The sequence below is a fragment of the Pygocentrus nattereri genome, chromosome 8, assembly GCF_015220715.1.
Source record: "Pygocentrus nattereri isolate fPygNat1 chromosome 8, fPygNat1.pri, whole genome shotgun sequence".
Classification (NCBI taxonomy): domain Eukaryota; kingdom Metazoa; phylum Chordata; class Actinopteri; order Characiformes; family Serrasalmidae; genus Pygocentrus; species Pygocentrus nattereri.
In genome coordinates this window covers 4,247,264-4,269,894 of record NC_051218.1, presented here as the reverse complement: position 1 = coordinate 4,269,894, position 22,631 = coordinate 4,247,264, and the positions used below count along the sequence as shown (strand labels likewise).

Below are 22,631 nucleotides of genomic sequence, written 5' to 3'. Positions count from 1 at the left end.
TCTCTCTCTCACTCTTATCTCTCTCCTATCTCTCTCACACTCTTATCTCTCTTTCTCTCTCTCACACTCTTATCTCTCTCCTATCTCTCTCTCTCTTTCTCTCTCTCACACTCTTATCTCTCTCCTATCTCTCTCTCTTTCGCTCTCTCACTCTTATCTCTCTCTTTCTCTCTCTCTCTCACTCTTATCTCTCTCTTTCTCTCTCTCTCTCACTCTTATCTCTCTCCTATCTCTCTCTCTCTCTCTCTTTCTCTCTCCTATCTCTCTCTCTCTCTCTCTTTCTCTCTCTCACACTCTTATCTCTCTCCTATCTCTCTCTCTCTCACTCTTATCTCTCTCCTATCTCTCTTTCTCTCTCTCACTCTTATCTCTCTCCTATCTCTCTCTCTCTTTCTCTCTCTCACTCTTATCTCTCTCCTATCTCTCTCTCACTCTTATCTCTCTTTCTCTCTCTCACACTCTTATCTCTCTCCTATCTCTCTCTCTCTTTCTCTCTCTCACACTCTTATCTCTCTCCTATCTCTCTCTCACACTCTTATCTCTCTCCTATCTCTCTCTCTCTTTCTCTCTCTTACACTCTTATCTCTCTCCTATCTCTCTCTCTTTCTCTCTCTCACTCTTATCTCTCTCTTTCTCTCTCTCTCTCACTCTTATCTCTCTCTTTCTCTCTCTCTCTCACTCTTATCTCTCTCCTATCTCTCTCTCTCTCTCTCTTTCTCTCTCCTATCTCTCTCTCTCTCTCTCTTTCTCTCTCTCACACTCTTATCTCTCTCCTATCTCTCTCTCTCTCACTCTTATCTCTCTCCTATCTCTCTTTCTCTCTCTCACTCTTATCTCTCTCCTATCTCTCTCTCTCTTTCTCTCTCTCACTCTTATCTCTCTCCTATCTCTCTCTCACTCTTATCTCTCTTTCTCTCTCTCACACTCTTATCTCTCTCCTATCTCTCTCTCTCTTTCTCTCTCTCACACTCTTATCTCTCTCCTATCTCTCTCTCTCTTTCTCTCTCTCTCGCTCTTATCTCTCTCCTATCTCTCTCTCTCTTTCTCTCTCTCTCGCTCTTATCTCTCTCCTATCTCTCTCTTTCTCTCTCTCTCTCGCTCTTATCTCTCTCCTATCTCTCTCTTTCTCTCTCTCTCTCTCTCGCTCTTATCTCTCTCCTATCTTTCGCCTATCTCTCTCCTATCTCTCTCTCTTTCTCTCTCTCTCTCTTATCTCTCTCCTATCTTTCTCTTATCTCTCTCCTATCTCTCTCTTTCGCTCTCTCTCTCACTCTTATCTCTCTCCTATCTCTCTCTCACTCTTATCTCTGTCCTATCTCTCTCACTCACTCTTATCTCTCTCCTATCTCTCTCTCTCTCTCTCACCTATCTCTCTTTCTCTCTCCTATCTCTCCTATCTCTCTCTCACTCACTCTTATCTCTCTCCTATCTCTCTCTCTCTCTCTCTAGATATATTATTAGATATATTATCTAAATAGTAGAAATAATAATAGACAATATATATTGTACATTTTATCTATAGTGAGTTTTGTGGTGGTCAGGGTGTGTAGCATGCTACTCACTGCTGCGCTCCCCTCCCCAGAAAAACGGGTAATTCGTTTAAATTTCACAATTTGGGAGTCCGATCTTCTGTTTTTTGGTGACACTTTGCGAGTTAATTTGAATTTTTCACTGTGAAAGAGGAAGTACAGCTCTGTCCCGAGAACAGTGACCACACAGTCTTGTTTCATTGGGCAGCTGGGCCTTTTTATATGTTAAAATGTTGCGCTGTTTCTGTCTAAACCGTGGTCACTGAGCCTGTCCTCGATCAGGATCTGTCTCTGCTGTGGATCTCTCACAGTGGAGATATACTTTGCTAATTGGTCAGCAGTGCTGGACTGAGGCTGCTGTGTGTTACGGGTCAGTGGGTTAGCTGACAGAGGGGACTGGGTTTGGGGCCCATTATACATTATATTTTATTTCACATTATATTTCTGCAGATTTCTGCATGCAGGGACTCTGTAGGATGCTCACCCCATTTGGTGTAGTCATGCTTACTGAGTAACATCTGTTTGCTCTCTGTCCTGGTCTTTCTCTGTTTTTACCTTTTTCTTGGTTTCCCAGCACATAGTGTTGTGTATTTTTGTTTATCTACCATGTGCCTTTGTTTTCTTGTGCCATGTGCTTTTATTGCCATGTTGGCTCCTCCCCTGTCCTGCCTTGTCTTCACCTCCCAGCCCCGCCCTCTCATTGGTCTCAGGTGTTTCTCGTTTTGCGTTAGTATTTATACCCCTGTATTTGCTCTGATCCGCTCACCTCTGATCTCACTTAAATAAAAGCAGCCCGCACTTACATCCTGCCTCAATGTCTCCTATGTTACAATACCTCACTTCCATACAGCGCAATGGGTGTGGTAACACTATCAAAATATTTACAACCGATTTGAATTGGGATGTCTATTTTTGTGGATGTTTCCTCTTGGTGCTTTTTCTTTTAGTGCATTCACTCCCAGTTCTAAGTTTCCTGATGAACTGATTTTTAGTCCCAGGTGGTCATAATGTAACAAATCCTCCAGGGCCATGTTTCCTAGAGTGAAAAGGTGCTCGTTTTCCTGAGACCTGACTTTTTTCTGGAAGATAAAGATTCCAGTTTTGTCCAGATGGACTGTCAGGGCCCAGTTCTGATAGAACTGCTCCAGGTGCTGCAGGTGCTGCTGTAACCCTCGCTCTGTGGGCGACATGTACTTTACCCCTACACCACATTGTAGAATAGGACAAAATAGTCCAGCATGCCAAATAGAATCACTTGCTTTATTAAAGTCAATAAAACATGCGTATATTTTTCCTCTATTCCTTTTTTGGGGATGTGCTGGTAAATCAGGATGTATAGGGTGTAAATATGGTTGGTAGTGCAGTGATTTGGTAAAAAGCCAGTCTGACTCTTACTCAATACACTGTGTTGGGTATGGAAGGCCTGTATTCAGGCATTAATAATAAAGCAGAAAACCTTAACCAGATTAGTGCTCACACAGATGTCTTGGTAGTTGTTGGGTCAAATTTGTCTCCACTCTTAAAGACTGGGGATTTTAGTCTCCTGTTCCAGCATTCAGGAAAGCAGCCAGCTAGAAGAACCAGGTTAAATAGTTCCAGTAAGACCCTGTGCAGGTTAGGAGAGCTGTCTGGTCTCTCTCACACACTTTCTCTCTCTCTAGGATGATGTTGCGTTGAAAGCACAACATTTAGCTCCATTAACTTTTAGGATGTGGACTAATGGGCTAACGTCTCTCTCTCTCCAGATTGACTGGAGAGAAGGTGCTACAGTTGTCTCTCTTGGCCACTAGGAAGCGTTACCGGCGCTGTGGGGTCGGCCGATATATAATAGAGGTATGTGCAGCAACGAATTATGATTTTAGTCAAATAAGATAATGGCTCTGATTGCTGCTATGAGAGAGTGCTAGTGCTACAGTAGCAGTGATTTATCAGTACATTAGTGTGGTCAGTTTTGTGCTGCCCCCTGCTGTTAGTTTGAGTTCTTGCAGTTCTCATGTTACTTTTAGGCAGGAAAAAAGGAACGCAGTGTATTAAAACCTTGCAGCGGTTCCATAATGACTTAATTAAAGCCCATAGCTGGAGTCAACTATTTAAATGAATTAATATGTAATTTAAAAAGATAAAGAATGAAGCTGTTTGCTTTATTTTGTGAGCTAGATTTAAAGCAGTAGTAAAGCAATTTTGAAGATTAAGGTTAAGTGAATTAAGATCGTAATGTATGGCTCATGCATTGTGTGTTTGATTGACAGCTGCTGAAGTCTCAGTCAGTTTGTGGAAATTACGATGCACTGCTGGCTCATGCAGACTCAGACGCCATAGAATTCTTCTCACACTGTGGACTAATGGATGATCCTCTACTCAACGACAAGTTCAGGTATATACACATATACACACACACACACACACACACACACACTTACACACCCCAACCCACACCATGAGTACATATCTCACCCAAACTGCTTTTAATAGTAGCTATAGCAGTTATATCCTAAATGCAGACATGTGAAGCTTGTAATAGATAATCAGGTAAGATATTTTAATGTTGCATGTTGCAATTTAGTAAATTCCTGTCTGAATATTACTGGTATAGCTTTTTAGCAGTTTGCCAAGATGTTATTAAACAAGGCCATGTTCTGTAGGGCATGTGTACTAGAGCTTTTTATTTCATATACATTATTTCTGTAACGCCGGGAAGCAACGAGGTGGACGCAAATGCGAAGATAAGCGACTTCTATTCAGGGCAAATCCAGGGTCATAGTCAAGACAGTCCGGGTTCATGTAGCCAACACGGATAGATTTGGGTACAGACATGACGCAATAAACACAGACTGAAATCTACAATGGAGAAACAGACCGAACAAATCAAACAGCACGAGCAAACGAGCATACATCCAAACACTTCAAACAGTACAACCAGAACAATGAACAACACATACCAAGGCAAACACAGGGCTTATATACATGAGGGCTAACAAGGGATCACAAGACATAGGTGGAAACACAGGTGCGAACAATCAGGGGCGGAGTAACCAAACAAGGGGGCAGGACAGCCAAACCTAAACAAACGCACATGGAAGACCAGGAAGTAAACACGAGCACATGGACAGGACAACGGTAAACAGAAGCACATGAGGAGACTGGGAGGGGCCAATCGTGACAATTTCACACGCATAGGCTGTATCCTCCCAAGTATATGGAGAGTCACCCAAGTACATTTTGTCCTACTTGAGCAATTTCAATGCAGTTTTATCACATTTTAACAAGTTACCTATTTTTTTATATTATTATAAACAAGGGCACACTTTGCATAACATGAGATGCATTCAGCAGCGTTTTTTTTTTGCGGTTTAATTCTGCAGGCTTAATGAACAACATTAAAAAAAATAAACCATACATAACTTATTTAAGTAGTCAATTAAGTAAAAAGCATGCTGAGATAAGTTTGGATATCCATATACATTACAAGTTTATTTCAGATGTGTGGGAAACACTCATATAGATGAAAATTATGACCATATTTGTGCTGTCGTTCTTTCCCCTACAGGGAGGTGAGGGATGAATGGGCCAACACCACTCTTATGAGTTACTTACCACCCTTTACCACAGGTGAGCCACACACCCTGCCCTCCTGCTGCTTTTGTCTCAGTGTCCTCATTCATGATTGTTGTGTGTTTTGTTTTGTTTTTTTTTCTCAGAACTAAAGAGCAGAAATCCTGGTTTCTCATTAAGTTTAGCAGGGCTGGAGGTGGAGGTGAACCTGGCGTGAGTTTACCTTTATGCTGTTTTTACTCAACAGCTTGCAACAACCAATTTACTGTACTGCAATAATTACATTATTGGGGCAGTTGTGGGCTGGAGGTTAGGGAAACAGCTTTGCGGCAGGGAGGTCCCCAGTTCCATCCCCTGAGCTGACAGTACGTGACTGCAAAGCACCTAACCCTCAACTGCTCCCTGGGTGCTGTAGATAGGGCTGCTCACTGCTCTGGGAAAGTGTGCTCACTGCCCTCTAGTGTCTGTGCATTCACTACTGTGTATGTGGTGTTTCACTGCACAGATGGGTTATAATGCGGAGGTGAAATTTCCCCACTGTGGGGCTAATAAGGGTCACTTATTTCTTATTAGCCACACTAATGATGCTTGAACAGTTATCAGTCCTGGTCCAGCTGCACTCTTTGCCCTTAAGTTTTTAGTGTTTCCTCTCCTCTAACACGCCTGATCCAACTAATCAGCTCATTATCATTCCCTCCTGACTGAGATGGGTGTGTTAGAGCAGAGGAAATGAGACTTGCTAACTTTGCCTTATGGTTTGTTTTCCTGTCTCTTCTGCAGCTTGAATAAGAATGTAGTGGTAATTATCACGTTTTATGTTTATCATTTTTTTTCCTTTTTCTGTTTATACACCACTCAGATTTAACAAATGGACCACAATCTTCTTATTCAGGAATATCACTTAACAAAAGCCGAAAAAACACTTAAAAACACAAGCGCCAAATGAAAAGACATCTCACTCTGACTGGACTCACGTGATTCTCGTCGTCATGGTAACGTTTACACTAAGTGGTTCTCCACGCATGTGTGTAAATTTGGATCGGATCACTTGTAGAGTGCAAATAGATGTAGATTTTCCATCAGATTGTTGAGCGTAGTGAGCAGATAAACAGCTCAGTCTTAATCTGTAATCAGAATGTGATCAATTGGATTGGCAAAAATCTTTGTATGTAAACACAGCCAGTGATAACACAGGAGAGCTTTGGAATTGGCTGTGGTACGGAGTAGAGACAGGATGGTTCCTAACTCTAACCTAAAACACATTTAACTTGGTCATATGCAAATGTTTTAACGCCCCTGGTCAAATAAGATATTTTTATTTTCTAAATGTAAATAAGGTAACACATTGTCTACAGAGAACACGTTTACATTTTTTCCCCGTTTTCTCCCCAATTAATCATGTCCCGTTCCACCCACTCTCCCCAGTCATAATCACACAATACTACCAGCACTAGTGGGGTGAAGGGTGCCACATGCTTGCTCCAAGTCATGTGAAGCTCCATGGCATCTTTTCAAGCTGCTGCTAATGCACTGTCATTGGACAGCACAGTGGAGAACACTAACTGCCAATACAATTACATATACAGACACCCACACTGACTAGCCTTGAGCTGAGTGATTGGGGAGAAGGAGGGCTATCCTACCCCCCCCCAGAGAGAGAGCGAGCAATGCCAATTGTGCCCTCTTGGACTCCCAGGAAAGAATGATTGTAGCATCATCAGGGATTGAACTCATCATCTCCTCAATTTTGTCTATTTTTTATGTGCTGTTAAGTAAAACATGTTTATTTAATATATTTTAAGTAAAATTTATATATTTATTTGCTCATATGTAATATTTTATATGCACCCTGACGTTTGCATGTGCCACATTTTGTTTTATTTTTTTTTTCTAAAATGTAATTCAGTAAATAACTCATAAATTCTATGTGGAGGATGAACATATTTTCACCTCCCTTTGAGCAGGAGTGCCCAACAAACAAACAAAAAGTTGCACATAACTAGCTTCCTTTCAAACCACTCATCCCCACATTATGACCCAGCGGTGCATCGTGACCCACAGTTTAAAAACCACTGTACACCATGCTGTGCTGCCGGCTAACATGATTTTTTGTGTGCGTGCACCTGTTCCAGGCGGATGACGGCCCTCTCTGCATATCAACAGCAAGCAGTATGCGTGACCAGACTGGTTAGGGAGGTGAAGACGCTGAGAGACCAGGTGGAGTTATATTCACTTTTGTTAGTTTCTCTATGGAATCAAATATTAGTTTCTTTGATTTCACAGAAAAAACAATTATGACAAAAATACTTTATGGTTTGTGTTTGTCTCATTTAGTCCACAACTACATATGGCGTAAAACATCATATATATATATATATCTATATCTATATCTATATATATCCATCCATCCATCCATCCATCCATCCATCCATTTTCTAAGCCGCTTCTCCGTCAGGGTCGCGGGGGAATGCTGGAGCCTATCCCAGCAGTCTTCGGGCGGAAGGCAGGATACACCCTGGACAGGTCGCCAGGGCAGACAGACAGACACAGACAGTCACTCACACACTCACACCTAGGGGCAGTTTAGCATGTCCAATTGGCCTGACTGCATGTCTTTGGACTGTGGGAGGAAACCGGAGAACCAGGAGGAAACCCACGCAGACACGGGGAGAACATGCAAACTCCACACAGAGAGGACCCTGATCACCCATCCGGGGAATGGAACCCAGGCCCTCCTCGCTGTGAGGCAACAGCGCTACCCACCACGCCACCGTGCCGCCCCTATATATATATATATATATCTAGCACCGCCTTCACAGACATGCTTCCACTGACAGACACAGAGCAATATTTAAACAGCTGTTTTGCTTTTTGTTTACACTACTCTATCATCTGCAGCCTACAGATTACAAGCCTGTGTACACAGACCAACCATTTGTAGTCTATTAATTAAATTATGGTCTTACATGATTAATATTTGAAGAGTTAAATGCATATGCTTGATCTCAGTTCAAATCATATATGCATTCAGTTTGGTTTTCATTTATAAGGTGTATTATTCTAAAAACAAACATGTATACAGTAACAAATGCATTATTTTAGAGCTGCCTATAGAGAAACTGGAGAACACGCCTCAGTTTATATCACAATACCTACATTTAGAGTCGGTTATTCATTCAGCCTAATGAGAAACTGTAGAACAGACTCGGTTTATATCACAATACCTACATTTAGAGTCGGTTATTCATTCAGCCTAATGAGAAACTGTAGAACGGACTCGGTTTATATCACAATACCTACATTTAGAGTCGGTTATTCATTCAGCCTAATGAGAAACTGTAGAACAGACTCGGTTTATATCACAATACCTACATTTAGAGTCGGTTATTCATTCAGCCTAATGAGAAACTGTAGAACGGACTCGGTTTATATCACAATACCTACATTTAGAGTCGGTTATTCATTCAGCCTAATGAGAAACTGTAGAACAGACTCGGTTTATATCACAATACCTACATTTAGAGTCGGTTATTCATTCAGTCTAATGAGAAACTGTAGAACAGACTCGGTTTATATCACAATACCTACATTTAGAGTCGGTTATTCATTCAGTCTAATGAGAAACTGTAGAACAGACTCGGTTTATATCACAATACCTACATTTAGAGTAGGTATGAATAACCGACTCTAAATGTAGGTATTGTGATATAAACCGAGTCTGTAAGAAACTGTAGAACAGACTCGGTTTATATCACAATACAAACTGTTGTGCAGTACAGTTTCTTCTCAAGTGTGATTTTTCTGTAAAGTATTTATGGCACTTTGCAGATGCTTTTATACAGTATACTTGCAGTTTTAATCATGTTACAGAGCTGAATGGCATGTCTGAAGTCTTGCCCAAGGACTCTAAATGGTCTACTGTGGTGTTCTTGACCACCAAAATGAAACCCCAGTCTACTACCCGAGGGCTGTGGTGGTGCCTACTACACTATTCAAACCACATAAAGCCTGTCCAACCTCTCAATAACTACAAAAGAATGTTGTGGAAGGAGCGTGAATAGGACAATCGGAGTTACAATAACAATACACATTGCTCTATTCAGTCATGCTCAAAAGCTTAAATATTCCAGGTCAAATTAGTTGTTAGTGAAAATAAGTGAACACATCCTCTACAGGGAATAAAGTTAAATATGCAATGTTACTGCAGATTGTAATGCATAATTTCTGTTTATTTGCTGAGTTCTACATATTGGAAGAAAATAAAACCTCAAATATTAAATGTGCTGTAACCTTTACACAGGCCATACTTTGTGGTTTACGTTAAATTCAGCAAATAACCAGTAGTTGTGCATTTAAATGTGTAGAGAATGTTTAAACTTATTTTAATTTAGAAAATCAACAACAAAATGGGATTTGACTTAATGTGCCAAAACTGTTGCCTGTAGTTTTATAGTTTATAGGAATTACAGTCATTCAAATAATGGGAAACTAGTTCTGTGCAAACCGGCAGCCTCACTTTGTGTGGATAAAAATACCTCCACCAAGTAGACAATGCAGATAATATATCAAAATGCACAAAGGACAAAAGCAAGAATACAGTTTATTGTGTTAAAAACTGCTTTTTGTCCTTATTGGGCGAGGAAGTAGGAATCCTCAGTTATGGTTGGTCAGCTTTTATTGGCGCTAAATAAAAAAGTAGATGTTTTTTTTTTCCATGTACACACACAGTTTAAAAATGTGAAGACTGTGCAGGCTAGAGCAGCACTTTTCAGTCACCATGCGTATTGCTCAACAGACAGCAATGAAGAGAAGCTCTCTTGAGCTCCATCTGAATGCCCCTAACTCTGCATCATATACAATCAAGTTCTCTGAATTCATCCCACATTTTTTCCCTGGTGTTTCAGCCTTTTTTTGTTTACTGTATTAAAGTGTGTTGTTTTTTTCAGCTGGAGCTACAGAGAGAAGAAGTGGATATGCTTCACAATGAGTTAGAGCGAGAAAAGGAAAAACGACACAAAATAGGTGCGTACCACTGTGTTTTTACATTGATGTTATTTATAATGGACACATAAGAGTAGAATTGCACATATAAGGCTACGTTTACACAGCAGATGCAAGAGGCCCGAATCTGCTTTTCTGGGCTCGTCACCCACAGTGTGTTTGAGTTCGCCATAAAAAGAGCACGGTCACTTCTTTGGTTGGTGTCCTCGGATTCTTTAAACTGTTCAATGACGCCGCAGCCTCGGTCTCCTGCGGGCGCGCTCGGCCGTTTCGTCCGAAATCGCTTTGAACACGGAGCAGTTGTGATAAGTCTCTAATTTTTTGGTACAGAAACATCAGCCTAAATGTTTGAGTCTCAGCAGCATTAAATTATGACGAACGTCGAGTTGAAGTGACGTAAAAGCCGCATGAGTTCTGGCTGTTCAGACTGAGACGCACTGCTGCAGATCGGATACGTATCGGATTTCAGTACCACATATGAAAGCGCCTCAAATCGGAATTGAAAATGTCAGATTCAGTGCCTTTATCGCTGTTCTCACTGCCACACAGACACACATCTGTCACATACAGAGGAGAAGACTATATTTGGGCCACTTTTACCTGCTGTGTAAACGTGTTCTCTTCTCTAAGAGCAACATGACCGTAATGACAATCAGTTACATTATAGTGATGATTTGGCCAGAAAGTGAAATTTACACCTCCATGGCCCAAATATAGTAGATCAGCAAAGCTTGTTCATTTTGAGCTGGCAGGCTAACAGTTAATGGAAGCTTATAGCGGAGTAATCTCAAGTGGACCTGCTTGTGTGGTTTCTGACACTGTATTATATACTAGTATTTAGAAACATGGACAGAAGCGTGTGGCAAAGCTAGAAGCAGTAGTACCACTCCTTTAAAGCCTGAAGTTTGTCCATTTTTTATTGATAACATCGTGTCATACAGTGTTAAAGATTACGTTTTGAAGTTTGCACGATGCTGCTGGTTGCTACAAGCTTCTATTACTCGTTAGCTACATTAACCTCATAACCCCAGCACAAATAAAACAAAAAGCTTCTTTATTGCTTTAAAGTAGTGAATACACTGAAGCGTGCACTGTACTCTACTCCAGGGCAAGGATGAGAGAACTGCATTAGAGTACATTAGTGTTATGTCTTATGGATGGCCTGAATAAGTAATAGAATATGAGGCTGCGCAGGCAGTGCCTGTGTTCAATGTCCGTCGCCTGATAATGGAGAATCTGTCTGTGTTGGTGTTATGGATGTGTACAGAACAGATGTTCCTTGAATACAAGCTACGGAAAACCTGGCAGCTGCTGGAAGGGAGAGACTCAGGTGAGTGCCTGCATTTCCCTCGGCCAGGTGGAGTTTAGGACCAGCTGGTGCTCTTGTAACGTGTTGTTGTTTTCAGAAGTGAACAGGACATACAGTTGTGTTACTAACCAGCTTCGGCTTTCTGACATCCATTTCTAATGTGCATGACTAAAAGCCCTTATCCTAATCACTAAGGTTGGGCGATGCTGCAAAATATATGATAATTGAAGGCAAATTTCATAAAGAACAGTTATCACAACATAGTTTTTCAAGTTTGATAAGAGCCACATAAAAAAAAAGACTCAAACATTTTTATTCAGTGCTTCACACACTGTGCTGCAGTTAAACAGCCAATTATGCTCTCTTTGTAATGAAACATGCAGCTGAAGTGTTTTAGAGAAACCCACAGTATCCATTACATGCTGCTCAGAAAAGCTGATTGTGACCCATTTCATCACGATAATGATAAAATATGATTATTTTGCCCAGCTCTTCCAATCACCAACCCTACCGTTCTGAGTAAAGTGACACCACATTTAATCACCACAGTCTGATTGTAATGCATTTCTTAAGCACTTGAGACCTAAACATCGTGCTGAACTTTCTTTTTGAGTCTGTGTGTGTGACGTTAATACGTAAAGATATATGACATGGTGTGAAAAGCTCCCAACCCGACGCCTCTGACTTTTAAATGATCATTTCAGGCTTTACAGGGCGACTCACAGCAGAGCACTTATGATATTTTAGTTTTTGCTCTCCTGACTTAGTAACGATCCTGTTTTTTATTTCAATAAAAAATCATACACAGTGCAGCTGTAAATGTGGCATTTTCCTGCAGTTTTAGCGCAAAATGTCTTTGGTTTTTGCAGAGTTTAACATATTGGGGGAAAAAATGAAACATAAAATATCTCCAGGAAAAAAATCCTCCTAAAAGAGTTCTCTGAATTCGGAAACTGAAGCGCCTCCTTCTGTTCCTATAGCCAAATTAGACAACGGGGATTGACTAAATTTAACCATTTCAAGCCACCTACAAAAAAAATGTTTAACAAATATGTTAGCCAATCAAAACAGTAAAAAGAAAAGGCAAGAAATGGCCTATGGCGACGTTTACACGGCAGGTACAAGTGGCCCGAGTCTGATTTTCTCACCAAATATGATCATTTTGGTTGGTAGTTCACATTATCTTTTAAATGTGATCTGTATGCGACATCAGTCTGAACAGATCTGATTTGGTTCGTGTCCTCAGATTCTTTAAACTTGACGCTGCAGCCTCAAGTCTCCTCTGGCCGCGCTCGGCCGTTTCGTTCGAAACCTCTTCAGACACGGAGCAGTTGCCATAAATTGACAACCGCTCTACTTTTAATCTTTTGGTACAGAAACATCAGCCTAAATGTGTTTGAGTCTCAGCAGCATGAAATTATGACGCATGTCGAGTTGGACTGACGTAAAAGTAGCATGAATTCTGTCTATTCAGACAGTCGCATTGCCTCAGATGGGATACAGATCGCGTTTCAGTACCACATGTGAAAGCGTCTCAAATCGGAACTGAAAATGTCAGATTCAGTGTGTTTATCTGTTCACACTGACACACAGATGCACATCTATGTCACATGTGAGGAAAAAGATCGGATTTGGGCCGCTTTTACCTGCTGTGTAAACGTGGCCTATGTTTTTAAATGCCTTGGTCGTCAGAAACGACTGCCACATCTGTGTTAATCAAGCTGAAGTGGGGGAGCTGTCAGCAGTTGAACAGTATTATGATATTGCCTTTGTCAAGAAGGATACGTGCAACATTGCCTTCAAATTAGGTCAAAATTAGACACCCTTGAAGACAGCTGACTTACGCTACTTTCCAAATAGGATGGCTTTGTCTCGGAAGTGTGGAGATGCTGCCTACTTAGACAGCTGCCTCCAGAAGGAACTGCATTGTGTGCTTTTAATTTCGGTGCTAAAACAGTTTAATTTGCGCTACAATGCTTTCAGCTTTTATAGACCCAACACTACATGCTTAACATGTTTATGTACCGCTCTGCATGACTACTTTTACAGCACAGTGTCGCTCTTCCTCTCAAGTTCTATTGCTTAAACACAGCAGGTTATAACCAGGCATTTTACTCTTCATCACAAGTTGTTGATATAGCAACCTCTGCTGCCCCGCCGACCCTAGAGGAATATGATAAGACTCTTTTTGAGCAGCTACCCAATTCCAGCCCTGCCTGACCTTTGCTGGCTTGTCCAATTACAGCCTCTCCTATGCCGGATGACTCAGTGCTCAGTGGATCGTCTGCTTTCTGAATGTTATGAGTCATGTGTAATTACATCTCTGTGGCCTGTCCATCTGAGGGTCTGTTCTGTTCTGTTCTGTTCTGAGCTGAAGGACAGCAGCCTGTGTCCCCATCCACTTGCCATCCACTACAAAAATATTCCACTGTCTTCAAGTGGAATTCCACAGATCTTTCATAAGTAATGATGAGTTGATTAGCTGAGATGTAAACAGTTATTCAGAGTGGTTTGATGTGAAATGATTCGTTGTCGAGTAATGTATCGACTGATTTCTTTATAGTGGTGGTGATAGGAAGCAGGAATTGTGATGTCAGCAGGACAGATGTTGCCGTTTATTTGCTTTATCCAAAACCACCAGCAGAGTCCGGAACAGCAAAGCATTATAAGACGGCTGCACCTACATTGCCAAAGCACTAACAGCTGTTTACAAGTTCTTCTTACTGCAAATCTGGAGCTTCCCACAATGTTCCTTGTGTTCGTGGCCAGTAGCAGGATGCTACAATGTCTTACCATTTTATTTATGTAGAAATTTTGAAAAAAAAACCTGTGGAATTCCCTTTTAACATAAGAAAAAGTATAATCTTTTGCAAATATCTGAGATTTGTCTCTCATGAAATATCTAAGCTGCTATGTAGTGCCCCATGAATCACTTGTGTCCGTGTACTGGGAAGGTCTGTGTTTTCAGTAGAAAAATCTGAACTTGTTCTTTACTAACATTTGATTCAAATAACAGTGTATAATCATAAAAAGGCATCAGAGAGTTGTTGCTGTTCACCATTTAATATTTGCAAGTGTAAACACTTAATCAGAACTATATTTTGTAGAGAGCTTGTTTAGGTTTAGTGGTTTCTGTGAAGCAGTAATGCAGTAAATAAAGATGATAGGAAGATAATGAACATGTATGGATTGAATGATTGATTGATTCATATATTAATGGAGTGACTGATTTGATTGGTTGGTTAGTTGATCAATCGATTGTGTTTGTGTTGCACAGACAGGGGGTCACAGACGGACAGCGGACCTACTAGCCCAGCTGAAGCAAAGCCTGAGCCAGGCCACTCTGCCTGAGCTAAGATTACCACCAGGGGGCACCACAGCATCACTTTGCACTAGTCACTAGTGCAGACGCAGAATGATTTACAAGTGAAATTACAGAGAAGCTTCATTTAAATGTGCTGCTTTACATCGTTGTATTGGTCATTGTATTAATACAGTATTATAAATGATTACAAAGTAACAATTCCCTGCTGGGAGCGTCAAAAAACAAAAAATCCTTCTGCATCCTCAAAATAAATCACAGAAAAAAGAAATTCCAGAGCACACCGTCTTAGGAAAGCATGAAAAAGCCTTTATTGAAGCATGGCAATATGTATGTGGCCTGCTCAGACCTACATCAGAACCCAAAAAATGGTGTCAATACATTTTGCTGTTTTAATCACATGTCCTGAATAATTAGTTCCTTTAAGAGGTGCAACATTGTTTTTGAGTGGTAAAGTTAATGTAAACTACAAAATGTAAATATCTCAGTGTGTTTTACCACTAAGTGCCTTAAGGTACACAATCTTGGGACACTTATAACTTATGAAATTTGTGTATGTATGTGTGTAATATGTCCACTTTCTTTGTGGCAAACTTTTTGGTCCAGCCACAAAAGGTTGTTTCATTTTTCGTATGCACTGAAAAATACAAAAACATCTCTGTGCAAAAGTCATAATTCATTTAATTTTTAGCCAAAATAGTTGAGTACATATTAATTTTTCAAAAAAAAGCATTTATCAGAAAAATACACAGGAATCTCAAAAGTTGTTTTTTCTTTTCCACTGAGAAAATTCTAACATTTCTACACAAAAGTCAGACATCACCCAGCGTTTGTTTTATTTCCAATCAAAATAGCCGTTGAGTTATTCATTTTAAAAGTCAGAAAAAAAACAAACAGAAAACATATTTATCTGAAACTTACACAGAAATCTCCACAAACTCAATATATTTTTTTCAGTATTTGTTGTGTCCACCCCTGAAAGGATTGGAAGCTTTAATGAAGGTGAAGAGTGGACCCTGGAGGGGTGGGGGACAGTCCATTGTCCTGAGAACACCAGCACCCTGTTTGTTTGATGTGTCCGTCTCCTTTCCTTAGTCAGGTTCTTCTTGATCAGCTCCACATCCTTTCAGACCCACAGCGCTGAGTGGTCTTCTCCCAGTGGAGGATGGACAGAAAACATCCACCTGTGAATGTTTTCAGATCTGAAGCAGTTTTAAGCACGAAAGCTTTAAGTGCTGTTTATCTGAAGGGGCAGTTTTGGTGTCTAGCAGTTGTTTCTTTATAGCTTTTAATAGTTTTTTGAATTTAAGAAATTATTTTTCTTTGACTTTCCTCTTATTTACTGAAGTGGGCCTTCTCGTCTAATTTCCTCCATATGTATAATTAACTCTTTGGCTATTTTTAATTATAATTAAATTATTTAATTATTATTTAATTAAATAAATGAAGGGTCTCTGACTTTTGCATAGTACTTTACATTTTTAACAGTGAAGTTTGTCTGAACTGTGATATCCCGCATCATTACATGTCATCTTCTCTCCTCAGAAGAAAACTTGGAAAGACAGCAGGTAGCCGTCATTGTACATGTAGAGCTTCATGTCGGTGGGGTTGTAGTGGAGGTTGGCGATGCCAGCTGAAACCTTCTCCAGCGGCAGGGACAGCGTGTTGTCCTCCAGCCCCGTGGCCGTGTCGAAGGCATAGAACACCTCCTCTTTGTATTGATCAACGTAGCGCGTGGCGTACAGAACCCCACACACCATGAAGGCGTTGGTGACCGAGCGTTTGAACAGCCTGGTCTTCCAGGTCTGCGTCACGTTGAAGCCTTCCCTGTTCACTCGGCTCAGAACCATGTTACCATAGTTGCCATCCGTTGCGTACATCACCCACAGGCCCTCGCTGTCAGCCGCTAGGTCGATGTCGGTCCAGTCATAGCAGTTGTAGTAGCAGTATGGGAACTTGTTGTTGGCCCCGGCTTCAGGCAGTTTCAAGCGATTATTCTTTTTGGCCTTCAGGTTGTAGCTGCAGAGCTCGGCCGTGGTGTAGCACTGATAGTACACAACACCATCGTACATTATGGTACCTGGGCCCTGAATCGCATCAGTGTGAGTGTAGGAGGATGCAACATACTCATCACGGTGATTCCTGCCGGCCATGAAGTCCTCGAAAGATGGGTAGTAGCGGATTTGGTAGCCAGACCTCTGACTGTTGACCAAAGGCTGGACCCAATACTTTTCCTCACTGCCAGCACTAGTGTCACGGCCCCAGGCACCCGAGATGTAGGACTTTCCAAACGGACTCAGCTTGGTGATCAACGGGGAGCTGATGTTGCTCATGATGCGGTGAGAGCAGGAACCTGCAAAACCAATAATACATCTTAGGACAGTTTACTGTGACTTCTGGAAACCACTTGGTCTCGTTCTTCCAGGGTACATACTTCCTGCCTTGCAAGTTGAAGATGCAAGTACTAGTGTAGAAAATTATCCCAGCTTTTTAAAAGAGAGCAATTCTTTCAATTTTCTTAGGAGGTCCTCCATAGAGACTAAATGTTGAAATGTTTTTTTTTCTTTTCGATTAACACCCAATAGTGAGACTTTGGATTCCAGTAAATCATAACTTCTTCAGTCAGATAAAGAGGAAAACATGAGTACCTTTACTCGTGAAGTCTGCAGGAATGGTCCTGCAGGTCTGCACACGGTTATTGAGGTAGCGCAGCTTCTCCTTCACTGCCTCTAAGTTGAAGGTGTTGTTGTTGTACATCTCCTCCACATCCTTCTGAATCTTCTGCAACTGAAGCACAAATTTACAGTGGATGTAATTATTTATCTCCCTCAGTAAACCTAACACAATGCACATAGATGGCCTCCAAAGTCCATTGTGTGTTTACGCATAAGACCCGGGTGTGATGAGATAAAGCAAATACCCAAGTGGTGATTTCAGTATTTGAATACTGGCACCTTGAGCGGTGAAGCGAGTACTCGAGCACCTGTGCACATCCCTAACCACCACATCCACTCCTGCTGTTCCTGTGTGTGCTGTGAGTGCAGGAACGTGTCTGTACCTCTTTACGTAGTTTCTGAGTTTCGGCAGTGGGCCTGTCCTTGTCTGCCTGGCTGATGATCTGATGAAGGTCCTGGAGCTCATCGCTGACCTGGCGCAGGTGCAGAGGGTTGTACAGGCCTTGTGTGTCCAGGTACTTGAAACGCTGTTTACGTGCCATGATGTTCTCCACTGTGGCCTGCATCTTAGGCAGCTCTTTATTGGTCATCATCACCTGCCAATACAGCAGTGATGTTTTAAATGGGCTTCAAAACGAGATTTAATTTGGCTATAGTAAGTGTGATGTCGCCTAAGGTTCTGTTGTTGGTGAGCGTGGTCACACATTCATTTTGGCCAAAATGGGGTTTATTAGTTTACCCAGTGTGAATTACTTGTGTTAAGAGTTTGTGCAGTATGATTTACCGGTGTTGGGAGTTTATACACTGTGAATTGCCTGTGTTTAGATTGTATGCAGTGTGAATTACCTGTGTTTTGCAGTGGGTATAACATTTGCTTAGGGTTTATATATTGTTTTTTATTTCTGTTGTGTTTAGTACAGGCGGAATTACCTGTGCTTACTGTTCACAAAGTGTGAATTACCTGTGTTTGGAGTTCATACAGTGTGAGTTACCTGTGTTTAGAGGGCACACAGTCTGAATTACCTGTGTTTAGTTTTCACCGAGTGTGAATTACCTGTGTTTGGAGTTCATACAGTGTGAGTTACCTGTGTTTAGAGGGCACACAGTCTGAATTACCTGTGTTTAGTTTTCACCGAGTGTGAATTACCTGTGTTTGGAGTTCATACAGTGTGAGTTACCTGTGTTTAGAGGGCACACAGTCTGAATTACCTGTGTTTAGTTTTCACAGAGTGTGAATTACCTGTGTTTGGAGTTCCTACAGTGTGAGTTACCTGTGTTTAGAGGGCACACAGTCTGAATTACCTGTGTTTAGTTTTCACCGAGTGTGAATTACCTGTGTTTGGAGTTCATACAGTGTGAGTTACCTGTGTTTAGAGGGCACACAGTCTGAATTACCTGTGTTTAGTTTTCACAGAGTGTGAATTACCTGTGTTTGGAGTTCATACAGTGTGAATTACCTGTGTTTGGAGTTCATACAGTGTGAGTTACCTGTGTTTGGAGTTCATACAGTGTGAGTTACCTGTGTTTAGAGGGCACACAGTCTGAATTACCTGTGTTTAGTTTTCACAGAGTGTGAATTACCTGTGTTTGGAGTTCATACAGTGTGAGTTGCCTGTGTTTAGAGGGCACACAGTCTGAATTACCTGTGTTTAGTTTTCACCGAGTGTGAATTACCTGTGTTTGGAGTTCATACAGTGTGAGTTACCTGTGTTTAGAGGGCACACAGTCTGAATTACCTGTGTTTAGTTTTCACCGAGTGTGAATTACCTGTGTTTGGAGTTCATACAGTGTGAGTTACCTGTGTTTAGAGGGCACACAGTCTGAATTACCTGTGTTTAGTTTTCACAGAGTGTGAATTACCTGTGTTTGGAGTTGTTGCAGTGTTGCGTTACAGCCCTCTAGCAGTTCTGAGACTGTCTCATATTTAGCGGTAGGAAAAGCCCAGATGGCACTGTTCACCTCACACACACACGAGCCGTCTTTCTCCTCACCCAGAACCCTCTGAGCGTGGCCTGCCTGCTGTAAACAAACACAAAATCAATGAGGAACAAGGAGGATGTAGTTATTTCACTAGGATATTGCTATAGATTTTAAACCAAATGTAATTCATTTCAAATCTGACATACCATCATTGTCAGAACAGAACCTTTTTGGAGCATTTCTACTGGTCTGTACATCATGGAATTTTGACACAATATAAATGGAAGCTGACAACAAATGAAGATACAGCATTTTGTTCCCACAGTGATGTACTAGTTAACCCCTAAATGGCCAGTTCACACTTCTATAATCTAAGAATAGCTCAGCCAGTTTGCATTGAAGTCCCTGTAGTTACTGAATAAATAAGCCTTATTAAGCATGTAACATCTAATTAAGTGTGTATTAAGCCTGGGATTTGAATGAGTTAATTAAAAAGAATGACTTGCTTCAAATATATAGCTAATTTCCAAAAGAGTAAAACATTGCCAAAAGCAAGCATATATATATATATATATATATATATATATATATATATATATTTATATATATATATATATATATATATATATATATATATATATATATATATATATATATATATATATATATATAACAGTGTTTGATGCATCAAATTGTGTATATTTATATATAAAGTTTAATGCTCACAGCACTGATTCAGTGTTCTAAAGCAGAATATTAAGTCTTCTCAACAACAAAATTGCATTGTATAATGATATAAAGTTTATTTTATAATAATGAGAAGAGAATGAGAGCATGGAGGAAAACAAACACCTCAGTACTTACAGTGGCAGTGAGCAGCAACACCAACAGGATCATGGTCAATCGATGAGTGACCACCAGCTTCAGCAACACCATTTATAAACTCTCTCTCTCATACACGCACACACACACCTGCACACGTACACACACACAAAGACACACACAGATGTTTTTTGTCTGATAAGGGTGTCAAAATTTCTACATAGGAAGTTGTCTGTTGGCAAATCATCATCAGAAACTTTCCACTCAAAGGTCAGTGTTCATCACATTTCTTAACACACCTCTTAAATAATGCAAATAAAGGTTGATACAAAAAATTAATGCAGAAAAATCAACGGTCATGCAGAACCGATCAGACACCGATCAGGCATAACATCATGACCACCTCCTTGTTTCTACCCTCATTGTCCATCTTATCAGCTCCACTTACTGTATAGCTGCACTCTGTAGTTCTACAGTTACAGACTGTAGTCCATCTGTTTCTCTGATACTTTGTTACCCCCTTTTACCCCGTTCTTCAGTGGTCAGGACCCCCATGGCCACAATGTTTAAAAACTCCAGCAGCACTGCTGTGTCTGATCCACTCAGACCAGCACATTTACAGCATTTGGCTGATGCTCTTATCCAGAGCGACTTACAATTTGATAATTTTACATAGGTAGGCCAAGGCGGTGTTAGGAGTCTTGCCCAAGGACTCTTATTGGTATAGTGTAGGTTGCTGACCCAGGTGGGGATTGAACCCCAGTCTACAGTGTAGAAGGCAGAGGTGTTAATGACTACACTATCCAACCACAACACCACCCAAACAGTACCTGCTCTGTGAGGGTCCATGGGGTCCTGACCACTGAAGAACAGGGTAACAGAGTATCAGAGAAACAGATGGACTACAGTCTGTAACTGTAGAACTACAAAGTGCAGCTATACAGTAACTGGACAATGAGCGCAGAAACAAGGAGATGGTCAGAATGTTATGCCTGACCGGTGTAAGTCTCTAATTCATATTCACTTTTTCATTATTCTTGTGGGCTAAACGTTGACATGTGTGGTTAAAAATTTGTATTATAACGCTTGTATTTCAGTTTCTTAGTTTTATTATCTCTTAAACTCTCAAGTGATTATGTAGTTATATGACAAAGTGACAGTCAACGCAACAACTAAATTTAGTATAATATGAGGTAACGCTACAAAACATGTCCTAATAGATGTAAAGTGATAAAATGTTGTAGAGATATATTTTGGCTGAAGATCTAACCATACCCATTTTTATTTTATGTAATTTGTGTACTCTTATGCAAAATCAAATTTGTCAAAAATGTAATCTTAATTTAATTTTAGTGATTTAAGCCATATGGTTTGGGAGATTTGAAAAAAATGTCTGACCAAAAGTATGTGGACACCTGACCCTCACATCTGTATGAGTTTGTTGGACATGGCTTGAATTCCCTGTAGTTCCTCCACAATAACCTTGTCAAACCATGGCTTTATGGACCTCAGTTAAGGAAGAGGGGCACATTCATGTTGGAATAGGAAAGGGCCTTTAAGGACATTGAAGAGTAAGAATGCTGAAATGTTCAAAATGCATCCTAAATAGGTGATGCAGTCATGCTTGAATGTAAAAGCTCTTTAGACGAGTGTAGATGGATTGAGCTCACCATGTTGCCAGAAATGCATCAGCATTCAATTCAACAGCAGTTCAACAATATATTGCGAGGATTTTAGGCATTTCATCTTCCACCGTGCATTATTTCATGAGAAGATTCAGAGAATTGGAAAAAAATGTGTGTAAAGGAAAAGCCTGAAAACCACCACTGATACCCTGCTTTTCAAACTCTCAGACTGTGCAGCTTAAAGCCATCCTTCTGTGATGGATCACACATGGGCTCGAGAATACGTTGACAAACCATTCTCAGTAAACACCGTTCGTTGCTGCTTCCACAAATGCAAAATAGGACCATAATATGCACTGCGGAATTCATATGTGAACAACGTCCCAAACGCTGCTGAATTCTCTGGGCTCAATCTCATGTGAAATGGACTGATGCGCAGGGGAAACCTGTATTGTGATCTGATGAGGTCAACTTTTCAGACGGTTTATGGAAATAATGAACATCATGTTCTCAGAGCCAAAGAAGAAAAGGGCCGTCCTGATTGTTGCTGGTGTAACCTTCAAAAGCCAGGGTCTGTCATGGTATGCTGGGGTATTGGTGGGTACCCTACACATCTGTGAAAGTACATTTAATACAGAATGGATTTCAGAGCAACATAAGCAGTCCTATATCCTGTGTCTTTTTCAGGGACTCCCAGTTTTTTAAACATGACAACACCAAGCCACATTCTGTACATGCTAAAACAGCATGTCTACGCTAGTGCACCTACTAGACTGGCCTGTCTGCAGACCTGATCTGTTTCCTACTAAAATGCATATTATTAAGCTCATAAAATGCTAAAATATGACAATGAAAGCCCTGTGTGGTTGTGCAGCT

General features: G+C 40.8%; 2 protein-coding genes across 5 annotated transcripts in view; one reads left to right on the top strand and one right to left on the bottom strand.

Annotated features, from left to right (window-relative positions):
- si:dkeyp-50b9.1 overlaps window positions 1-15,428 on the top strand; it is a 36,111-nt gene extending 20,683 nt beyond the window's left edge. For 2 of the 4 annotated variants that reach the window (XM_037540801.1, XM_017698801.2), the window contains exons 7-14: window positions 3,275-3,362; window positions 3,779-3,903; window positions 5,077-5,138; window positions 5,228-5,294; window positions 7,214-7,298; window positions 10,028-10,103; window positions 11,350-11,412; window positions 14,669-15,428. In XM_037540801.1, coding sequence (XP_037396698.1) covers window positions 3,275-3,362; window positions 3,779-3,903; window positions 5,077-5,138; window positions 5,228-5,294; window positions 7,214-7,298; window positions 10,028-10,103; window positions 11,350-11,412; window positions 14,669-14,742 — 640 coding nt within the window. In that variant the 3' untranslated portion in view covers window positions 14,743-15,428. The remainder of the gene's footprint in view (window positions 1-3,274; window positions 3,363-3,778; window positions 3,904-5,076; window positions 5,139-5,227; window positions 5,295-7,213; window positions 7,299-10,027; window positions 10,104-11,349; window positions 11,413-14,668) is intronic. The other 2 variants (XM_037540803.1, XM_037540802.1) reach the window with 2 other exon arrangements.
- Window positions 15,429-15,969: 541 nt separating this feature from the next.
- Window positions 15,970-20,223, bottom strand: LOC108428126 (olfactomedin-4-like). Its single transcript, XM_017698850.2, has 5 exons — window positions 20,173-20,223; window positions 19,249-19,407; window positions 17,772-17,984; window positions 17,362-17,500; window positions 15,970-17,066 (listed from the first exon to the last, which is right to left on the bottom strand). The coding sequence occupies exons 1-5, from the start codon at window positions 20,203-20,205 to the stop codon at window positions 16,255-16,257; spliced, it is 1,356 nt and encodes a 451-aa protein (XP_017554339.1). The 5' UTR covers window positions 20,206-20,223; the 3' UTR covers window positions 15,970-16,254.
- Between the last annotated feature and the right edge of the window lie 2,408 nt (window positions 20,224-22,631).